Source organism: Oncorhynchus keta, unplaced genomic scaffold (genome assembly GCF_023373465.1).
Source record: "Oncorhynchus keta strain PuntledgeMale-10-30-2019 unplaced genomic scaffold, Oket_V2 Un_contig_2676_pilon_pilon, whole genome shotgun sequence".
Taxonomy (NCBI): Eukaryota; Metazoa; Chordata; class Actinopteri; order Salmoniformes; family Salmonidae; genus Oncorhynchus; species Oncorhynchus keta.
Window position 1 is genome coordinate 140,074 of NW_026285158.1, and position 17,816 is coordinate 157,889.

General features: G+C 48.5%; 1 protein-coding gene and 3 long non-coding RNA genes across 21 annotated transcripts in view; 1 reads left to right on the plus strand and 3 right to left on the minus strand.

Moving 5' to 3' along the window:
• LOC118382670 (ribonucleases P/MRP protein subunit POP1-like) overlaps positions 1-17,816 on the minus strand; it is a 48,646-nt gene that overhangs the window by 1,890 nt on the left and 28,940 nt on the right. Inside the window, 7 exon segments of the mRNA XM_052506586.1 lie at positions 37-560; positions 826-1,615; positions 4,887-5,075; positions 6,747-6,901; positions 8,301-8,489; positions 14,017-14,138; positions 16,157-16,276. Coding sequence (XP_052362546.1) covers positions 555-560; positions 826-1,615; positions 4,887-5,075; positions 6,747-6,901; positions 8,301-8,489; positions 14,017-14,138; positions 16,157-16,276 — 1,571 coding nt within the window. The 3' untranslated portion in view covers positions 37-554.
• Positions 9,164-11,112, minus strand: LOC127922693 (uncharacterized). The gene is made up of 3 exons (XR_008111935.1): positions 11,098-11,112; positions 9,612-9,689; positions 9,164-9,221 (listed from the first exon to the last, which is right to left on the minus strand). It is a non-coding gene; the product is annotated as an uncharacterized LOC127922693 (long non-coding RNA).
• Positions 11,507-13,411, minus strand: LOC127922694 (uncharacterized). Of its 15 annotated transcripts, none has more exons than XR_008111944.1 (3): positions 13,359-13,411; positions 12,228-12,344; positions 11,507-11,525 (listed from the first exon to the last, which is right to left on the minus strand). It is a non-coding gene; the product is annotated as an uncharacterized LOC127922694 (long non-coding RNA). The 15 variants fall into 15 exon arrangements; XR_008111943.1 differs by lacking the exon at positions 13,359-13,411 and adding an exon at positions 13,242-13,294; XR_008111942.1 differs by lacking the exon at positions 13,359-13,411 and adding an exon at positions 13,086-13,138.
• LOC127922692 (uncharacterized) lies at positions 16,288-17,687 on the plus strand. 4 transcript variants are annotated; one of them, XR_008111934.1, is made up of 3 exons: positions 16,288-16,458; positions 16,746-16,935; positions 17,382-17,687. It is a non-coding gene; the product is annotated as an uncharacterized LOC127922692 (long non-coding RNA). The 4 variants fall into 4 exon arrangements; XR_008111931.1 differs by having other exon boundaries at positions 16,295-16,424; positions 16,600-16,935; XR_008111932.1 differs by having other exon boundaries at positions 16,295-16,424; positions 16,707-16,935.

Genomic DNA, 17,816 nt, shown 5'->3' on the forward strand with positions numbered 1-17,816 from the left:
TGTGATGTGGGATTGAACCGGCAGTACTCCTCAGACCTCTGTTGATCTTAGGGAAGCGGTACTGTTGTGATGTGGGATTGAACCTGCAGTACTCCTCAGACCTCTGTTGATCTTAGGGAAGCGGTACTGTTGTGATGTGGGATTGAACCTGCAGTACTCCTCAGACCTCTGTTGATCTTAGGGAAGCGGTACTGTTGTGATGTGGGATTGAACCTGCAGTACTCCTCAGACCTCTGTTGATCTTAGGGAAGCGGTACTGTTGTGATGTGGGATTGAACCTGCAGTACTCCTCAGACCTCTGTTGATCTTAGGGAAGCGGTACTGTTGCGATGTGGGATTGAACCTGCAGTACTCCTCAGACCTCTATGTTGATCTTAGGGAAGCGGTACTGTTGCGATGTGGGATTGAACCTGCAGTACTCCTCAGACCTCTGTTGATCTTAGGGAAGCGGTACTGTTGCGATGTGGGATTGAACCTGCAGTACTCCTCAGACCTCTATGTTGATCTTAGGGAAGCGGTACTGTTGCGATGTGGGATTGAACCTGCAGTACTCCTCAGATCTCTATGTTGATCTTAGGGAAGCGGTACTGTTGCGATGTGGATTGAACCTGCAGTACTCCTCAGACCTCTATGTTGATCTTAGGGAAGCGGTACTGTTGTGATGTGGGATTGAACCTGCAGTACTCCTCAGACCTCTATGTTGATCTTAGGGAAGCGGTACTGTTGTGATGTGGGATTGAACCTGCAGTACTCCTCAGACCTCTGTTGATCTTAGCGAAACGGTACTGTTGTGATGTGGGATTGAACCTGCAGTACTCCTCAGACCTCTATGTTGATCTTAGCGAAACGGTATTGCAGTGACCCGGGGTTCCGTAGCAGCACCAGTCCTCTCTGGCCGTCAGGCTGTCTGAGCAGGGTGTGTAGGAGACCAGTAAGGCTGAGGAGCCCCAGAGCCTCTCCACAGCCAGCCGACAGGGAGAAGTCCCCCTGGGTCACCCAGCCCAGAGTCACCCTGGAGCAGTGGGAGGTGACGCTGGGAAGGGGCTCCGGCCAGAGACCAAGAGTCAGGGCTGAGGTACAGGAGGAAGAGGGGTTGGTGAGGCTGGAGGAGGAGCTAGGATCAGGATTGACACTAGGGGCTGAGGTAGAGGCAGGGTCAGACTGCTTGGCGGAGGAAGAGGGGTTGGTGAGGCTGGAGGAGGAGCTAGGATCAGGACCAGGGTTGACACCAGGGACTGAGGCAGGGTCAGACTGCTTGGCGGAGGAAGAGGAGGAGGTTCCAGGTTTGTTGTGGTCCTTCTTGCGTGGCCGTTTGACGCGGCTCTTGAAGTGGTCAGTGTGTAGAGGCTCCTGGGGCCCTGTGCAGCCCGGCTCCTCACGTACCAGCTGGAGGTCCTCTGTGGTGGGGACACACACCAGGGCGTGCTGCTCCGGTTGGCCCTTGGCGACGAGGGAGAGACGGATCCACACCAGGCTGCTGCCACCGTGTGCCGAGAGGAGAGACGCTGCAACGTTACGGTTGAGTTGTGGTGTTGATCCCGGGTTACGTGACCTCTGACATTTAGAGGATGTGGGGCGACACCAAGCGGACAGCTGCCTTAGAGACTTCCTGTTCCTGTTGAACACAGAGACGACCAATCAGGGTTCAGTGTTTAAGCTGCGGAACCCAATCGTGGCTCAGGGTTTATAAAATACGGCCACTACTTCTAGGAATGTTGTGTTTTTATAAAAACCGCCCAGTGATTCAGCCAAAACGCAGTAAAAACACAATATGAGCTCATGAAGTCAGCCATTACTCTATAAACTGCTGATTTTAGGAGGATAATCTCTCTGATGTAGGGCAGTCATTTGGGTCTGGATGTTCTCCTCATGAAAGGTATGCTGGGAGGGGTTATCATGAAAGGTATGCTGGAAAGGGGTTCTCATCATGAAAGGTATGCTGGGAGGGGTTATGTTCTCATCATGAAAGGTATGCTGGGAGGGGTTATGTTCTCATCATGAAAGGTATGCTGGGAGGGGTTATGTTCTCATCATGAAAGGTATGCTGGGAGGGGTTATGTTCTCATCATGAAAGGTATGCTGGGGAGGGGTTATGTTCTCATCATGAAAGGTATGCTGGGAGGGGTTATGTTCTCATCATGAAAGGTATGCTGGGAGGGGTTATGTTCTCATCATGAAAGGTATGCTGGGAGGGGTTATGTTCTCATCATGAAAGGTATGCTGGGGAGGGGTTATGTTCTCATCATGAAAGGTATGCTGGGAGGGGTTATGTTCTCATCATGTAAGGTATGCTGGGAGGGGTTATGTTCTCATCATGAAAGGTATGCTGGGAGGGGTTATGTTCTCATCATGAAAGGTATGCTGGGAGGGGTTATGTTCTCATCATGAAAGGTATGCTGGGAGGGGTTATGTTCTCATCATGAAAGGTATGCTGGGAGGGGTTATGTTCTCATCATGAAAGGTATGCTGGGGAGGGGTTATGTTCTCATCATGAAAGGTATGCTGGGAGGGGTTATGTTCTCATCATGAAAGGTATGCTGGGGAGGGGTTATGTTCTCATCATGAAAGGTATGCTGGGAGGGGTTATGTTCTCATCATGAAAGGTATGCTGGGGAGGGGTTATGTTCTCATCATGAAAGGTATGCTGGGAGGGGTTATGTTCTCATCATGTAAGGTATGCTGGGAGGGGTTATGTTCTCATCATGAAAGGTATGCTGGGAGGGGTTATGTTCTCATCATGAAAGGTATGCTGGGAGGGGTTATGTTCTCATCATGAAAGGTATGCTGGGAGGGGTTATGTTCTCATCATGAAAGGTATGCTGGGAGGGGTTATGTTCTCATCATGAAAGGTATGCTGGGGAGGGGTTATGTTCTCATCATGAAAGGTATGCTGGGAGGGGTTATGTTCTCATCATGAAAGGTATGCTGGGAGGGGTTATGTTCTCATCATGAAAGGTATGCTGGGAGGGGTTATGTTCTCATCATGAAAGGTATGCTGGGAGGGGTTATGTTCTCATCATGAAAGGTATGCTGGGAGGGGTTATGTTCTTATCATGTAAGGTAGGCTGGGAGGGGTTATGTTCTCATCATGAAAGGTATGCTGGGAGGGGTTCTCATCATGTAAGGTAGGCTGGGAGGGGTTATGTTCTCATCATGAAAGGTATGCTGGGAGGGGTATGCATCAGATCTGTCAGACACTACGCTACACTGTGGGGCGGAAAAGGACAAGTCATTATTAAAACAACAATAGGGGTTTCATAAAAGGTGAAACATTATGAATGAATACTATAAGTTAGGAGAGGATGAAACTAATATTAGAGGTTGTGAAAAACACTTTCTATTGAGATTCAGGACTCTATTCAGTCTAAGGCTGAAGCGCTACAGATTCAGGACTCTATTCAGTCTAAGGCTGAAGAGCTACAGATTCAGGACTATTCAGTCTAAGGCTGAAGAGCTACAGATTCAGGACTCTATTCGGTCGAAGGCTGAAGAGCTACAGATTCAGGACTCTATTCGGTCGAAGGCTGAAGAGCTACAGATTCAGGACTCTATTCAGTCTAAGGCTGAAGAGCTACAGATTCAGGACTATTCAGTCTAAGGCTGGAGAGCTACAGATTCAGGACTCTATTCAGTCTAAGGCTGAAGAGCTACAGATTCAGGACTCTATTCGGTCTAAGGCTGAAGAGCTACAGATTCAGGACTCTATTCGGTCTAAGGCTGAAGAGCTACAGATTCAGGACTCTATTCGGTCGAAGGCTGAAGAGCTACAGATTCAGGACTCTATTCAGTCTAAGGCTGAAGAGCTACAGATTCAGGACTCTATTCAGTCTAAGGCTGAAGCGCTACAGATTCAGGACTCTATTCAGTCTAAGGCTGAAGAGCTACAGATTCAGGACTATTCGGTCGAAGGCTGAAGAGCTACAGATTCAGGACTCTATTCAGTCTAAGGCTGAAGCGCTACAGATTCAGGACTCTATTCGGTCGAAGGCTGAAGAGCTACAGATTCAGGACTCTATTCAGTCTAAGGCTGAAGAGCTACAGATTCAGGACTATTCAGTCTAAGGCTGAAGAGCTACAGATTCAGGACTCTATTCAGTCTAAGGCTGAAGAGCTACAGATTCAGGACTCTATTCGGTCTAAGGCTGAAGAGCTACAGATTCAGGACTCTATTCAGTCTAAGGCTGAAGAGCTACAGATTCAGTGTGAATAAACTTCAGACATTTGGAAGAGATATTGGACACCTCTGAAATAGTTCCAACAATACATTTATTTATTTAACCCTTTATTTAACTAGGCAAGTCAGTTAAGAACAAATTCTTATTTACAATGACGGCCTGGGAACAGTGGGTTAACTGCCTGTTCAGGGGCAGAACGACAGATTTGTACCTTGTCAGCTCGGGGGGTTTGAACTTGCAACCTTCCGGTTACTAGTCCAACGCTCTAACCACTAGGCTACCCTGCCGCCTCTACACTCTAACCACTAGGCTACCCTGCCGCCTCTACACTCTAACCACTAGGCTACCCTGCCGCCTCTACACTCTAACCACTAGGCTACCCTGCCGCCTCTACACTCTAACCACTAGGCTACCCTGCCGCCTCTACACTCTAACCACTAGGCTACCCTGCCGCCTCTACACTCTAACCACTAGGCTACCCTGCCGCCTCTACACTCTAACCACTAGGCTACCCTGCCGCCTCTACACTCTAACCACTAGGCCACCCTGCCGCCTCTACACTCTAACCACTAGGCTCCCCTGCCTCATAACCGTTCTAAATCACCGAGCGGATCCTTCTTCCTACCCCGGGGTCCATTATATCCAGATAATGTACACAGCTCAGTGTTTATCCCTTACATATATACAGTATCATCCAGAAGAGGCATCTACCTCAAGACTGTGAAGTTACTCTGTGGTGGTGTCACTTCCTGTTCCATTGATGCGACCGCCTCCTCTCCTCCTCCTCCTGCTTCCTCCTTCACGATCAGCTCCCACTCCTCGACCAGCTGTTGCCAGGGACAACGGAACGGAGCCAGGCAGCCATGTTTGATGTAATTGGTCCGTTTGGCTGGCGGGCGCCTATACAGAGGTCAAGGGGTCATGCTCTAGTCAAACTGTTTCAGGGCACGAGGGGCAGCCCAGCCTTTTATGTAACAATGATATATAACCCAGTCATTAGCCTCCACTTGATGAAATGAGCTCAGTTGAAATATCAAACTCAAAAGGATCACCGGTAATCTGACTTGAATCTTAACAGTGTTAACACAGATCCTGTAGCAATATGTTGAGCCATTATATACAGTATGAAACATCCAGAATACCAGTGAGTTAGACTTCATCAAACACTACCAGACACCCCCTTTTACCTGGAGTTACAGGTGCCAACGACCATCTCGTCAACACACCTGGAGTTACATCAGGTGATACCAACACACCTGGAGTTACATCAGGTGATACCAACACACCTGGAGTTACATCAGGTGATACTGACCCTCTCCTCAACACACCTGGAGTTACATCAGGTGATACCAACACACCTGGAGTTACATCAGGTGATACCAACACACCTGGAGTTACATCAGGTGATACCAACACACCTGGAGTTACATCAGGTGATACCAACACACCTGGAGTTACATCAGGTGCTACCAACCCTCTCCTCAACACACCTGGAGTTACATCAGGTGATACCAACACACCTGGAGTTACATCAGGTGCTACCAACCCTCTCCTCAACACACCTGGAGTTACATCAGGTGATACTGACCCTCTCCTCAACACACCTGGAGTTACATCAGGTGATACTGACCCTCTCCTCAACACACCTGGAGTTACATCAGGTGATACTGACCCTCTCCTCAACACACCTGGAGTTACATCAGGTGATACTGACCCTCTCCTCAACACACCTGGAGTTACATCAGGTGATACCAACCCTCTCCTCAACACACCTGGAGTTACATCAGGTGATACCAACACACCTGGAGTTACATCAGGTGATACCAACCCTCTCCTCAACACACCTGGAGTTACATCAGGTGATACCAACCCTCTCCTCAACACACCTGGAGTTACATCAGGTGATACCAACACACCTGGAGTTACATCAGGTGATACTGACCCTCTCCTCAACACACCTGGAGTTACATCAGGTGATACCAACACACCTGGAGTTACATCAGGTGATACTGACCCTCTCCTCAACACACCTGGAGTTACATCAGGTGATACCAACACACCTGGAGTTACATCAGGTGATACCAACACACCTGGAGTTACATCAGGTGATACCAACACACCTGGAGTTACATCAGGTGATACTGACCCTCTCCTCAACACACCTGGAGTTACATCAGGTGATACCAACACACCTGGAGTTACATCAGGTGATACCAACCCTCTCCTCAACACACCTGGAGTTACATCAGGTGATACCAACACACCTGGAGTTACATCAGGTGATACCAACACACCTGGAGTTACATCAGGTGATACCAACACACCTGGAGTTACATCAGGTGATACCAACACACCTGGAGTTACATCAGGTGATACCAACACACCTGGAGTTACATCAGGTGATACCAACACACCTGGAGTTACATCAGGTGATACCAACACACCTGGAGTTACATCAGGTGATACCAACACACCTGGAGTTACATCAGGTGATACCAACACACCTGGAGTTACATCAGGTGATACCAACACACCTGGAGCTCCATCACGTGAAGCCGACCCTCTCCTCACCTCCTGAACTTGGCCAGCAGCTCAGCCTCCTGCTCTTCCTGGAAGCGTGCTCCTGCAGGGCAGTCTGGGTAGTCGTGGGGAAAGTGAGGCTCTCCTTTATTCTGGGCGTGTTTCAGACTCATCCTCAGCCCTCCGATACGTACTCCTCTATAAACCTGAAGGAGAGGAGAGGAGAGGGTTACTACTTTAGTTACCTCTCCTCTATCTACCTGGAGAGGGTTACTACTTTAGTTACCTCTCCTCTATCTACCTGGAGAGGGTTACTACTTTAGTTACCTCTCCTCTATCTACCTGGAGAGGAGAGGGTTACTACTTTAGTTACCTCTCCTCTATCTACCTGGAGAGGGTTACTACTTTAGTTACCTCTCCTCTATCTACCTGGAGAGGGTTACTACTTTAGTTACCTCTCCTCTATCTACCTGGAGAGGGTTACTACTTTAGTTACCTCTCCTCTATCTACCTGGAGAGGGTTACTACTTTAGTTACCTCTCCTCTATCTACCTGGAGAGGAGAGGGTTACTACTTTAGTTACCTCTCCTCTATCTACCTGGAGAGGAGAGGGTTACTACTTTAGTTACCTCTCCTCTATCTACCTGGAGAGGGTTACTACTTTAGTTACCTCTCCTCTATCTACCTGGAGAGGATTACTACTTTAGTTACCTCTCCTCTATCTACCTGGAGAGGATTACTACTTTAGTTACCTCTCCTCTATCTACCTGGAGAGGAGAGGGTTACTACTTTAGTTACCTCTCCTCTATCTACCTGGAGAGGGTTACTACTTTAGTTACCTCTCCTCTATCTACCTGGAGAGGGTTACTACTTTAGTTACCTCTCCTCTATCTACCTGGAGAGGGTTACTACTTTAGTTACCTCTCCTCTATCTACCTGGAGAGGGTTACTACTTTAGTTACCTCTCCTCTACCTACCTGGAGAGGGTTACTACTTTAGTTACCTCTCCTCTATCTACCTGGAGAGGAGAGGGTTACTACTTTATTTACCTCTCCTCTATCTACCTGTCGGGGAGAAGAGGTTGATCAGACATATTTGTAGTTATTAGTCATTTGTCTACTTAAAGGGGCTTCTCAAAATATTCTATGGCCATTGAGCCATTGGGTCCTCGTCTAGAGTAGTGCACTATATAGAGAACAGGTTGCCATTGGGTCCTGGTCTATAGTAGTGCACTATATAGAGAACAGGGTGCCATTGGGTCCTGGTCTATAGTAGTGCACTATATAGAGAACAGGGAGCCATTGGGTCCTGGTCTAGAGTAGTGCACTATATAGGGAATAGGGTGGGTCCTGGTCTAGAGTAGTGCACTATATAGGGAATAGGGTGGGTCCTGGTCTAGAGTAGTGCACTATATAGGGAATAGGGTGCCATTGGGTCCTGGTCTAGAGTAGTGTACTATATAGGGAATAGGGTGGGTCCTGGTCTATAGTAGTGACCTATATAGGGAATAGGGTGGGTCCTGGTCTATAGTAGTGCACTATATAGGGAATAGTGTGGGTCCTGGTCTAGAGTAGTGACCTATATAGGGAATAGTGTGGTCCATACCAGAGGGACCCAGAAGGCCATGCCCCAGGCCTTGGGTAGCAGCAGGTCCCATCCCGCCCCCCAGGACCCCATCTCTGTGCCCTGGCTCTTCCCAGACTGCTGCACCAGTAGGACGGGTACTCTACCCTGCAGGGGGGTGGGGAGTCTGGAGCCTGGGACCAGAACATCATTACGCAGTCTGTTTACTTCCTGTAGACAGAGAGAAGACTGGATATGGGAGACAAATCACGTTTCCATACAAAGTTTTTATTCTTTAGTTATATATGGAAATAAATCACCACGGGTGTGATACAATTTCACAAAATGTTCCTAAGACATGGTATGATATTTATTTTGTTGGTAAAAATGTATTATGTAAGGCCATGATATGCTACGTTGTACTACCACGTGGTAAACCGGGAGAATGCTCCAGAACCTGACAGTGGACTGTTGTCTAGAGAGAATGCTCCAGAACCTGACAGTGAACTGTTGTCTAGAGAGAATGCTCCAGAACCTGTCAGTGAACTGTTGTCTAGAGAGAATGCTCCAGAACCTGACAGTGGACTGTTGTCTAGAGAGAATGCTCCAGAACCTGACAGTGAACTGTTGTCTAGAGAGAATGTTCCAGAACCTGACAGTGAACTGTTGTCTAGAGAGAATGTTCCAGAACCTGACAGTGAACTGTTGACTAGAGAGAATGTTCCAGAACCTGACAGTGAACTGTTGTCTAGAGAGAATGTTCCAGAACCTGACAGTGACTGTTGTCTAGAGAGAATGCTCCAGAACCTGACAGTGGACTGTTGTCTAGAGAGAATGCTCCAGAACCTGACAGTGAACTGTTGTCTAGAGAGAATGCTCCAGAACCTGTCAGTGAACTGTTGTCTAGAGAGAATGCTCCAGAACCTGACAGTGAACTGTTGTTTATAGAGAATGCTCCAGAACCTGACAGTGAACTGTTGTCTAGAGAGAATGTTCCAGAACCTGACAGTGAACTGTTGTCTAGAGAGAATGCTCCAGAACCTGACAGTGAACTGTTGTCTAGAGAGAATGCTCCAGAACCTGTCAGTGAACTGTTGTCTAGAGAGAATGCTCCAGAACCTGTCAGTGAACTGTTGTCTAGAGAGAATGCTCCAGAACCTGACAGTGAACTGTTGTCTAGAGAGAATGCTCCAGAACCTGACAGTGAACTGTTGTCTAGAGAGAATGCTCCAGAACCTGACAGTGAACTGTTGTCTAGAGAGAATGCTCCAGAACCTGTCAGTGAACTGTTGTCTAGAGAGAATGCTCCAGAACCTGACAGTGAACTGTTGTCTAGAGAGAATGCTCCAGAACCTGACAGTGAACTGTTGTCTAGAGAGAATGCTCCAGAACCTGACAGTGAACTGTTGTCTAGAGAGAATGTTCCAGAACCTGACAGTGAACTGTTGTCTAGAGAGAATGTTCCAGAACCTGACAGTGGACTGTTGTCTAGAGAGAATGCTCCAGAACCTGACAGTGGACTGTTGTCTAGAGAGAATGCTCCAGAACCTGTCAGTGGACTGTTGTCTATAGAGAATGCTCCAGAACCTGTCAGTGGACTGTTGTCTAGAGAGAATGCTCCAGAACCTGTCAGTGGACTGTTGTCTAGAGAGAATGCTCCAGAACCTGTCAGTGGACTGTTGTCTAGAGAGAATGCTCCAGAACCTGTCAGTGAACTGTTGTCTAGAGAGAATGTTCCAGAACCTGTTTGTTAGTGAACTGTTGTCTAGAGAGAATGCTCCAGAACCTGTCAGTGAACTGTTGTCTAGAGAGAATGCTCCAGAACCTGACAGTGAACTGTTGTCTAGAGAGAATGCTCCAGAACCTGTCAGTGAACTGTTGTCTAGAGAGAATGCTCCAGAACCTGACAGTGAACTGTTGTCTAGAGAGAATGCTCCAGAACCTGACAGTGAACTGTTGTCTAGAGAGAATGTTCCAGAACCTGTCAGTGAACTGTTGTCTAGAGAGAATGTTCCAGAACCTGTCAGTGAACTGTTGTCTAGAGAGAATGCTCCAGAACCTGTCAGTGAACTGTTGTCTAGAGAGAATGCTCCAGAACCTGTCAGTGAACTGTTGTCTATAGAGAATGCTCCAGAACCTGACAGTGAACTGTTGTCTAGAGAGAATGCTCCAGAACCTGTCAGTGAACTGTTGTCTAGAGAGAATGCTCCAGAACCTGACAGTGAACTGTTGTCTAGAGAGAATGCTCCAGAACCTGACAGTGGACTGTTGTCTAGAGAGAATGTTCCAGAACCTGTCAGTGAACTGTTGTCTAGAGAGAATGCTCCAGAACCTGACAGTGGACTGTTGTCTAGAGAGAATGCTCCAGAACCTGACAGTGAACTGTTGTCTAGAGAGAATGCTCCAGAACCTGACAGTGAACTGTTGTCTAGAGAGAATGCTCCAGAACCTGTCAGTGAACTGTTGTCTAGAGAGAATGCTCCAGAACCTGACAGTGAACTGTTGTCTAGAGAGAATGTTCCAGAACCTGTCAGTGAACTGTTGTCTAGAGAGAATGCTCCAGAACCTGACAGTGGACTGTTGTCTAGAGAGAATGCTCCAGAACCTGACAGTGAACTGTTGTCTAGAGAGAATGCTCCAGAACCTGACAGTGAACTGTTGTCTAGAGAGAATGCTCCAGAACCTGTCAGTGAACTGTTGTCTAGAGAGAATGCTCCAGAACCTGTCAGTGAACTGTTGTCTAGAGAGAATGCTCCAGAACCTGACAGTGAACTGTTGTTTATAGAGAATGCTCCAGAACCTGACAGTGAACTGTTGTCTAGAGAGAATGCTCCAGAACCTGACAGTGAACTGTTGTCTATAGAGAATGCTCCAGAACCTGTCAGTGAACTGTTGTCTAGAGAGAATGCTCCAGAACCTGTCAGTGGACTGTTGTCTAGAGAGAATGCTCCAGAACCTGACAGTGAACTGTTGTTATAGAGAATGCTCCAGAACCTGACAGTGAACTGTTGTCTAGAGAGAATGCTCCAGAACCTGACAGTGAACTGTTGTCTAGAGAGAATGTTCCAGAACCTGTCAGTGAACTGTTGTCTAGAGAGAATGTTCCAGAACCTGTCAGTGAACTGTTGTCTAGAGAGAATGCTCCAGAACCTGACAGTGGACTGTTGTCTAGAGAGAATGCTCCAGAACCTGTTAGTGAACTGTTGTCTAGAGAGAATGCTCCAGAACCTGTCAGTGAACTGTTGTCTAGAGAGAATGCTCCAGAACCTGACAGTGAACTGTTGTTTATAGAGAATGCTCCAGAACCTGACAGTGAACTGTTGTTTATAGAGAATGCTCCAGAACCTGACAGTGAACTGTTGTCTAGAGAGAATGCTCCAGAACCTGACAGTGAACTGTTGTTTATAGAGAATGCTCCAGAACCTGACAGTGAACTGTTGTTTATAGAGAATGCTCCAGAACCTGACAGTGAACTGTTGTTTATAGAGAATGCTCCAGAACCTGACAGTGAACTGTTGTCTAGAGAGAATGCTCCAGAACCTGACAGTGAACTGTTGTTTATAGAGAATGCTCCAGAACCTGACAGTGAACTGTTGTTTATAGAGAATGCTCCAGAACCTGACAGTGAACTGTTGTCTAGAGAGAATGCTCCAGAACCTGACAGTGAACTGTTGTCTAGAGAGAATGCTCCAGAACCTGACAGTGAACTGTTGTCTAGAGAGAATGCTCCAGAACCTGTCAGTGAACTGTTGTCTAGAGAGAATGCTCCAGAACCTGTCAGTGAACTGTTGTCTAGAGAGAATGCTCCAGAACCTGACAGTGAACTGTTGTTTATAGAGAATGCTCCAGAACCTGACAGTGAACTGTTGTCTAGAGAGAATGCTCCAGAACCTGACAGTGAACTGTTGTCTAGAGAGAATGTTCCAGAACCTGACAGTGAACTGTTGTCTAGAGAGAATGTTCCAGAACCTGACAGTGAACTGTTGTTTATAGAGAATGCTCCAGAACCTGACAGTGAACTGTTGTCTAGAGAGAATGCTCCAGAACCTGACAGTGAACTGTTGTCTAGAGAGAATGTTCCAGAACCTGACAGTGAACTGTTGTCTAGAGAGAATGCTCCAGAACCTGACAGTGAACTGTTGTCTAGAGAGAATGCTCCAGAACCTGTCAGTGAACTGTTGTCTAGAGAGAATGCTCCAGAACCTGACAGTGAACTGTTGTCTATAGAGAATGCTCCAGAACCTGACAGTGAACTGTTGTCTAGAGAGAATGCTCCAGAACCTGTCAGTGAACTGTTGTCTAGAGAGAATGCTCCAGAACCTGACAGTGAACTGTTGTCTAGAGAGAATGCTCCAGAACCTGACAGTGGACTGTTGTCTAGAGAGAATGCTCCAGAACCTGACAGTGAACTGTTGTCTATAGAGAATGCTCCAGAACCTGACAGTGAACTGTTGTCTAGAGAGAATGCTCCAGAACCTGACAGTGAACTGTTGTCTAGAGAGAATGCTCCAGAACCTGTCAGTGAACTGTTGTCTAGAGAGAATGCTCCAGAACCTGACAGTGAACTGTTGTCTAGAGAGAATGTTCCAGAACCTGTCAGTGAACTGTTGTCTAGAGAGAATGCTCCAGAACCTGACAGTGAACTGTTGTCTAGAGAGAATGCTCCAGAACCTGTTAGTGAACTGTTGTCTAGAGAGAATGTTCCAGAACCTGTCAGTGAACTGTTGTCTAGAGAGAATGCTCCAGAACCTGACAGTGAACTGTTGTCTAGAGAGAATGCTCCAGAACCTGTTAGTGAACTGTTGTCTAGAGAGAATGCTCCAGAACCTGACAGTGAACTGTTGTCTAGAGAGAATGTTCCAGAACCTGACAGTGAACTGTTGACTATAGAGAATGCTCCAGAACCTGACAGTGAACTGTTGTCTAAAGAGAATGCTCCAGAACCTGTTAGTGAACTGTTGTCTAGAGAGAATGCTCCAGAACCTGACAGTGAACTGTTGTCTAGAGAGAATGTTCCAGAACCTGACAGTGAACTGTTGTCTAGAGAGAATGCTCCAGAACCTGTTAGTGAACTGTTGTCTAGAGAGAATGCTCCAGAACCTGACAGTGAACTGTTGTCTAGAGAGAATGTTCCAGAACCTGACAGTGAACTGTTGTCTAGAGAGAATGTTCCAGAACCTGACAGTGGACTGTTGACTATAGAGAATGCTCCAGAACCTGTCAGTGGACTGTTGTCTAGAGAGAATGTTCCAGAACCTGTCAGTGAACTGTTGTCTAGAGAGAATGCTCCAGAACCTGACAGTGAACTGTTGTCTAGAGAGAATGCTCCAGAACCTGACAGTGAACTGTTGTCTAGAGAGAATGCTCCAGAACCTGACAGTGAACTGTTGTCTAGAGAGAATGCTCCAGAACCTGTCAGTGAACTGTTGTCTAGAGAGAATGTTCCAGAACCTGACAGTGGACTGTTGTCTAGAGAGAATGCTCCAGAACCTGACAGTGAACTGTTGTCTATAGAGAATGCTCCAGAACCTGTCAGTGAACTGTTGTCTAGAGAGAATGCTCCAGAACCTGTCAGTGAACTGTTGTCTAGAGAGAATGTTCCAGAACCTGTCAGTGAACTGTTGACTCATCTTCCTGGGTTGAGTCTCCAGGGGGACATACATTTAGTGACTCTTCTTCCTTCTACCCCGAGTAGAGTCTTCATACATTTAGTAATGATATATGATATATTAACAGACATGGCGCTATGGTTCAGTACCTGGTCTGTCATCTTGTTGTGTGTGACGTTGTCGCGGACCGACCGGTCCCACAGGGAACTCTGGCTGAGCGGTTCAGGGATCCCCTTCAACATCAGTTCCCTCCTCCTCTCCTCGTTCACTCCTGAAAACAACAGAGGGCATAGTGCCGTATGACCAGGTACTCAGGAGAGTCGCCAAACTGTGTTGAGTAGGCCAGAGGAAGCACACAAACGAGTTGGCAAACATCTACAGCTTCACCGAGTAGCTCTATAGGGCCTACGTCCACTAAATAAGGAAGTGGGTACCAGCCAGGTACTAAAAGGTCAATAAGGAAGTGGGTGATGCAACCCCCAGCCAGGTACTAAAAGGTCAATAAGGAAGTGGGTGATGCAACCCCCAGCCAGGTACTAAAAGGTCAATAAGGAAGTGGGTGATGCAACCCCCAGCCAGGTACTAAAAGGTCAATAAGGAAGTGGGTGATGCAACCCCCAGCCAGGTACTAAAAAGGTCAATAAGGAAGTGGGTGATGCAACCCCCAGCCAGGTACTAAAAAGGTCAATAAGGAAGTGGGTGATGCAACCCACCAGCCAGGTACTAAAAGGTCAATAAGGAAGTGGGTGATGCAACCCCCAGCCAGGTACTAAAAGGTCAATAAGGAAGTGGGTGATGCAACCCCCAGCCAGGTACTAAAAAGGTCAATAAGGAAGTGGGTGATGCAACCACCAGCCAGGTACTAAAAGGTCAATAAGGAAGTGGGTGATGCAACCCCCAGCCAGGTACTAAAAAGGTCAATAAGGAAGTGGGTGATGCAACCCCCAGCCAGGTACTAAAAAGGTAAATAAGGAAGTGGGTGTGAACCTCTGAGGGCGTGGTCTGAGCACAGGGTCCTGCCAGGATTCGAACCTGGGACATCTGCATGGATGAGCAGAGGCTCCCCAGGAGCACAGGACCAGAGAATGACCCACAGAACCTCCCTACCCACAAAGCCTCAGGACCCATCACCATCACAAACACAGGGTCCCGTTCAGCAGGGAACAAATCTATGACATTTTCTTGTATGCGTTCTCATTTGAATATTAGGTAGTCGGCTACGTCAGTTTCACAGTTTCACCCTAAAGGAGAAGTAATGATGTAATGTAAACTATATCGGACATGTCTGAACCACCCCCACCCTGTCTCAGAGGTTACCATGGCTACTGGCTCAGGGGTTACCATGGCTACTGGCTCAGAGGTTACCATAGAATCACCCTAAAGGAGAACTAATGATGTAATGTAAACTATATCGGACATGTCTGAACCACCCCCACCCTGTCTCCTGGCTCAGAGGTTACCATGGCTACTGGCTCAGGGGTTACCATGGCTACTGGCTCAGAGGTTACCATAGAATCACCCTAAAGGAGAACTAATGATGTAATGTAAACTATATCGGACCTGTCTGAACCACCCCCACCCTGTCTCAGAGGTTACCAAGGCTACTGGCTCAGGGGTTACCATGGCTACTGGCTCAGAGGTTACCATGGCTACTGGCTCAGAGGTTACCATAGAATCACCCTAAAGGAGAACTAATGATGTAATGTAAACTATATCGGACATGTCTGAACCACCCCCTCCCTGTCTCAGAGGTTACCATGGCTACTGGCTCAGAGGTTACCAAGGCTACTGGCTCAGGGGTTACCATGGCTACTGGCTCAGGGGTTACCATGGGCTACTGGCTCAGGGGTTACCATGGCTACTGGCTCAGGGGTTACCATGGCTACTGGCTCAGAGGTTACCTTGGCTACTGGCTCAGAGGTTACCATGGCTACTGGCTCAGGGGTTACCATGGGCTACTGGCTCAGGGTTACCATGGCTACTGGCTCAGAGGTTACCATGGGCTACTGGCTCAGGGGTTACCATGGCTACTGGCTCAGGGGTTACCATGGCTACTGGCTCAGAGGTTACCATGGGCTACTGGCTCAGGGGTTACCATGGGCTACTGGCTCAGGGGTTACCATGGCTACTGGCTCAGGGGTTACCATGGCTACTGGCTCAGGGGTTACCATGGGCTACTGGCTCAGGGGTTACCATGGCTACTGGCTCAGGGGTTACCATGGCTACTGGCTCAGGGGTTACCATGGCTACTGGCTCAGGGGTTACCATGGCTACTGGCTCAGAGGTTACCTTGTGCCTTCCTGATGTCAGACACGGCCTTGCTTCTCTTGTTTGGTAAGGTCAATCTGGGGTCATCCACCGTCAGACCCAGAACTGAGCCGGCTGGGACCTCCGCTGTGGAGTACACACCTGAGGGGAGGAGAGACAGGACAGACATGAGGTACGCTTTGGAGGGGAGGAGAGACAGGACAGACATGAGGTACGCTTTGGAGGGGAGGAGAGACAGGACAGACATGAGGTACGCTTTGGAGAGGAGGAGAGACAGGACAGACATGAGGTACGCTTTGGAGGGGAGACAGGACAGACATGAGGTACGCTTTGGAGGGGAGGAGAGACAGGACAGACATGAGGTACGCTTTGGAAGAGAGACAGGACAGACATGAGGTACGCTTTGGAGGGGAGACAGGACAGACATGAGGTACGCTTTGGAGGGGAGACAGGACAGGCATGAGGTACGCTTTGGAGGGGAGGAGAGACAGGACAGACATGAGGTACGCTTTGGAGGGGAGACAGGACAGACATGAGGTACGCTTTGGAGGGGAGACAGGACAGACATGAGGTACGCTTTGGAGGGGAGGAGAGACAGGACAGACATGAGGTACGCTTTGGAGGGGAGGAGAGACAGGACAGACATGAGGTACGCTTTGGAGGGGAGGAGAGACAGGACAGACATGAGGTACGCTTTGGAGGAGAGACAGGACAGACATGAGGTACGCTTTGGAGGGGAGGAGAGACATGGCAGACATGAGGTACGCTTTGGAGGGGAGGAGAGACAGGACAGACATGAGGTACGCTTTGGAGGGGAGACAGGACAGACATGAGGTACGCTTTGGAGGGGAGACAGGACAGACATGAGGTACGCTTTGGAGGAGAGGACAGACATGAGGTACGCTTTGGAGGGGAGGAGAGACATGAGGTACGCTTTGGAGGAGAGGAGAGACAGGACAGACATGAGGTAGAGGGAGGAGAGACAGGACAGACATGAGGTAGAGGGAGGAGAGACAGGACAGACATGAGGTACGCTTTGGAGGGGGGAGGAGAGACATGAGGTACGCTTTGGAGGGAAGGAGAGACAGGACAGACATGAGGTACGCTTTGGAGGGGAGGAGAGACAGGACAGACATGAGGTACGCTTTGGAGGGGAGGAGACAGGACAGACATGAGGTACGCTTTGGAGGGGAGGAGAGACAGGACAGACATGAGGTAGAGGGAGGAGAGACAGGACAGACATGAGGTACGCTTTGGAGGGGAGGAGAGACAGGACAGACATGAGGTACGCTTTGGAGGGGAGGAGAGACAGGACAGACATGAGGTACGCTTTGGAGGGGAGGAGAGACAGGACAGACATGAGGTACGCTTTGGAGGGGAGGAGAGACAGGACAGACATGAGGTACGCTTTGGAGGGGAGGAGAGACAGGACAGACATGAGGTACGCTTTGGAGGGGAGGAGAGACAGGACAGACATGAGGTACGCTTTGGAGGGGAGGAGAGACAGGACAGACATGAGGTACGCTTTGGAGGGGAGGAGAGACAGGACAGACATGAGGTACGCTTTGGAGGAGAGACAGGAAAGAAATGAGGTACGCTTTGGAGGAGAGACAAGACAGACATGAGGTACGCTTTGGAGGAGAGGAGAGACAGGGCAGACATGAGGTAACGCTTTGGAGGG